Source organism: Lampetra planeri, unplaced genomic scaffold (assembly GCF_965212315.1).
Source record: "Lampetra planeri unplaced genomic scaffold, kcLamPlan1.2.h2 scaffold_790, whole genome shotgun sequence".
In the NCBI taxonomy this organism is placed as follows: domain Eukaryota; kingdom Metazoa; phylum Chordata; class Hyperoartia; order Petromyzontiformes; family Petromyzontidae; genus Lampetra; species Lampetra planeri.
This window is the reverse complement of record NW_027615612.1, coordinates 14874-18913: the sequence shown is the minus strand read 5'-3', so window position 1 is coordinate 18913 and position 4040 is coordinate 14874. Positions and strand designations below refer to the sequence as shown.

At 53.3% G+C, this 4040-nt stretch overlaps 1 protein-coding gene across 1 annotated transcript; it reads left to right on the top strand.

Moving 5' to 3' along the window:
• The first annotated feature begins 1270 nt into the window (after positions 1-1270).
• Positions 1271-4040, top strand: LOC144741967 (WD repeat and coiled-coil-containing protein-like). The gene is given in 7 exon segments (XM_078624460.1): positions 1271-1876; positions 1878-2324; positions 2326-2609; positions 2611-2749; positions 2751-3170; positions 3251-3371; positions 3844-4040. Coding segments are annotated over 7 exon segments (2214 nt in total).

Genomic DNA, 4040 nt, shown 5'->3' with positions numbered 1-4040 from the left:
GGTTGTCAAAGATTAGCCCTGGGACACACTGTGTTGGACGGTCTCTGTGACCCGTTTTGCGACTCCAAGTCGGGGTGTATCAATGGACACCATGCATTCACGGACCTCCACCTTCCACTGTCTCCACCAACCGCCGGGCAGCAAAGATATTTTCTTGGCAGCACCGCCGCTGCGTCGAGATCTGCAACTACCTCACGTACGTCGCCGTCACGTTCATTCGGTAGCCTAGCATAGCCACTGAGCTAAATGTGTAAATGTGTGCGTTAATTATAGATAATACCAAATTTTGTATCGTCGGGTATTATGAATATATTGTTTTTCGTCCCCTTTTTAATAATATCTCACACGTTGCGCCTCCTCTCGAGCAAGCAAATCAAGACGCATGAACAACTACATTTCCCACAATGCACGGCGTCTGTTAGTTAGTTTTGCGTCCGGGTCAAATACAAATGAACGTTACAGGCACAAATTTCAGTCGACAAAACGTGAATGGAGAAATGTACTGCCAGTGCTCCTTATGAGTTCCAGTAGAGATATTTGAGGTTTCACAAGGTAGGATTTAAGTTTAAATGCTCTAAATGTTGAAATAATTCCGATGTGTATGATTTGTATCTGTGTGCCCCAAAGGTTTTCTAAGAGGATGCGAGAGAATCTCATATTGTGTTATTTAATGTCAGTATTCAATCACTTATCTTCTCAGACTAATGAACAAGTGTGTGACACGATTTATTTCTGATACTTTGTCCACGACAAAGTCAGAAGGGGAATTTATTTATAATAACTAGTTTATACCTTTACAGCTATCACACAATCATCATTAATGAATAATATCATCAACAGAGGTGTTCAGATATCTTGCCGAATAATTCATTATATGATTTGAATTTTTGTTGGTGTCATTGTTTGTTTGTTTGTTTGTTTGTTTGTTTTGGCATTCAGCTTTCAGTAAATGTACAAGAATGACTGCTGAAAGGACCACCCCGACACGCGACCCCTTAGCTCCTTAATGCCCTTAGGTCCCTTACAGGACCGGCGTTAAGGTCATTCAGGCGTAAGCAGCTATAAGTGTTCGTCACCGTTGCCTCAGCTCAAGGACAGGGGGATTAAGGCATGTACTGGGAAGGCGCCACGGGAGAGTCACTCGCTGTTCTTAATCTGCATAGGGAGCTCCTCGTAGCCACGCAGATCCCGCACTCATCACCAATGTCGACTTGCTGAAACATACTCGTTTCCTTTGTTGACTTTCACACGGCTCCCTACGTCTGCCAGGATGGATCTTGGAAAGGCGAAGCTGCTGAGGACAGGAGTGAACTCTCTGCATCAGGCCATCCACCCCATACACGGGATCGCATGGACAGACGGCAAGCAGGTCTGCCTGACGGCCCTCTACTTCGTCAACGGGGAGGTGAAATTCGGGGACACCAACGTCATCGGGCAGTTTGAGCATGTCTTCGGGCTCTTCTGGGGGCCGCTGTGTTGCTCCGACTCGCCCGCCTTGCTGGCCGTTCAGCACAAGAAACACGTCACCGTGTGGCAGCTGCAGCTCAGTGCGCTGGAGCAGAACAAGCTGCTGTGCACGCAAACCTGCGAGATGAGCGAGCCGTTCCCTTTGCTCTCCCAAGGCTGCGTGTGGCATCCGAAACTGGACATTCTGGCCGTACTGACCAAGAGGGACACTTCTGTGCTGTTTTCTGTCCGAGTGGACAACAGGAGAATCAAAGCGGACATAAAAGGGAGCGGACTCATCCACTGCGCTTGCTGGACGAAGGACGGCACACGGCTGGTGGTGGCTATAGGCAGTGCTCTTCACTCGTACATCTGGAACGACATCCAGAAGAGTCTGTCGCCCTGCTCCTTCTGCCCCATCTTCGACGTGGGGGGGCTACATCTGTGCTATCGAGGCGACGGGGGAAGCTCAGGTAGCTGTGGCTACAGAGCTGCCTTTGGACAAACTCTGTGGGTTAAACGCAGGCATGGCCTTTGACATGCCGACAGAGACGGAGCCGCTGCGGGTCCACGGCTCGCCTGTGCTCAGCGCGGATGGTGACAACCCTCTGGACAGCAGAAGAAGATCGTCCGAATCCGACAGGTCCTTCTTCCCCAGCTCCGGCCCTCTGGACCTCACCCATCTCCTTGCGAGGCACCGTCGCTCAGACCCCAGTCCCCTGATTCACCTGCGCCGCAAAGACACGGTGACGGGTTCGGGCCAGGACTCCTCCCACCTCATCCTGATCACCTACGAACGGAAAGTCACCACCACCCGCAAAGTCAGCATCCCTGGGATTCTGGTGCCGGACGTTGTGGCTTTTGATGCGCGGGGCTCCCACCGTTGCCGTGGCGTCCAACACGTGCAACATGGTGCTTGTCTACTCCATCACCGCGTCGGCCATGCCCAACATCCAGCAGATCTCTCTGCAGGCCAACGAGAGGCCCAAGGGGGTTTGCTTTCTCAACGACAAGATGCTTCTGATGATGGTCGGCAGGCACAAGTCAAACGATCCCGCCTTCCTTCCGTCCTCCAACACAGAGAAATACATTCTCCGTTTCGTAGCCAAAGAGCTGATGTATGACAGCGAGACGTCTGCCGCGCCATCCCCCGCCGCTCACACCCCCTGAGTCTCCTAATTTGGGCGCGGGGATTAGGAGGCACTCGGAGCACCTGTGTAAAGACGAGCGGGAGCGCCCGGGGATAAAGGACTTGTTGTTGCCTGGAGGGGGAGTGGCGCGTTCGCCAGGGAACAGACGGCGGGCTGGTGGAGGAGGTGAGGAGCGAGCCCAGCCCCGTCACCAGCACCGTGGACTTCCCTGACCGCGCCACGTCCAGCGCCTCCTCCATCACCGTTGAAAATTTCGACGCGGACCACGTCCACCGCATGGCCAGCCTGGCTGTGTCCGGCCAGCTGAGCAGGGACTCCAGCCGGGCCAGCTCTCCGCGCTTGGAGCCGTCGGATAAGATGGAGCAGACGCTGCCGATGCACGACAGGACGTCCGGCGCGGCCAAAGAGCGCGCGCTGGAGCAGCTGGTCCACAACATGGAGAGGCTTTTCACACGCTTTGCCGACGTCCAGCAGTGCCTGACAGAGATCAGAGAGGTCACCCACAACGGCAGGAAGGGCCCGAGTGTCTATCCCAACGCCTGTGAACCCCCGTACGTCAATGTCACGTGTCAGGTACGGCGCTAATTAATTCTAGATGGTTCAAGGAAGAGCGAGCCTCCGTTGATATCTGCTCCGTCTCTGTGCAAACGCAGAAGCAGCTGTCTGAGAACGTGTTCATCGACGAGCGGAGGCCGGTGCTCCTGTGTGACGGCAAGTTGTGTCTGCGAGCCCTCCAGGAGCTCTTCAACCTGACCATCGTGGAGATGATGTACGGTACGTGGAGCACATGGTGACACGTCCGACACTCTGCGCTGTTACCAGATTATCGTGTTGTGACCGTGTGCCTGCAGGAGTAATCATTTAAAACCACTCTAAGGATCCTCCTTAAGACGGGCTTCCTCTGTTTCCAACACGCGTGTAAACACATTCCCTCCTGAGGTCACTGAACCTCATCAGACTCTTCTTCTTCCCTTAAAATCCAGGTTTCCCAATCAGAGTAGCTTGTTCTACTTTTGTTTCATACCCCTGCACAGCAGGTGCAAGCATTGTTCTTCTCTTGTGTGTCGCTATAATTGGAAGTGATTAAAGGCCTAGGACAGATTAGGTTTTAAACAAAAGCTGCTTACAAACATTTAATGTGTTTTGGAGCTGTTGTGGCAAAGACTCAAACCTAGTCAGACATGGAAACACCTCACAGGAGTTGTGACTATGACCCTGACAACCTTTCCACCGTTTGCTTCCCCAGGTCCGTTGTGGCTCGTACTGGTGGCAGATGCCGACGGCTTTGTGCCGCTGACTTTCAAGGCAAAAGAAGAGCTCACAGTGCGGAACGGGAAGCGGGAAAAACGACCCTACGGACTCCCAGCAGTCCGGAGACCTCCTGCCCAGCCAGCCCGGCCCCCCAACCAAAACCCAAACACCGCGGCGGACACCTCCTCGTAG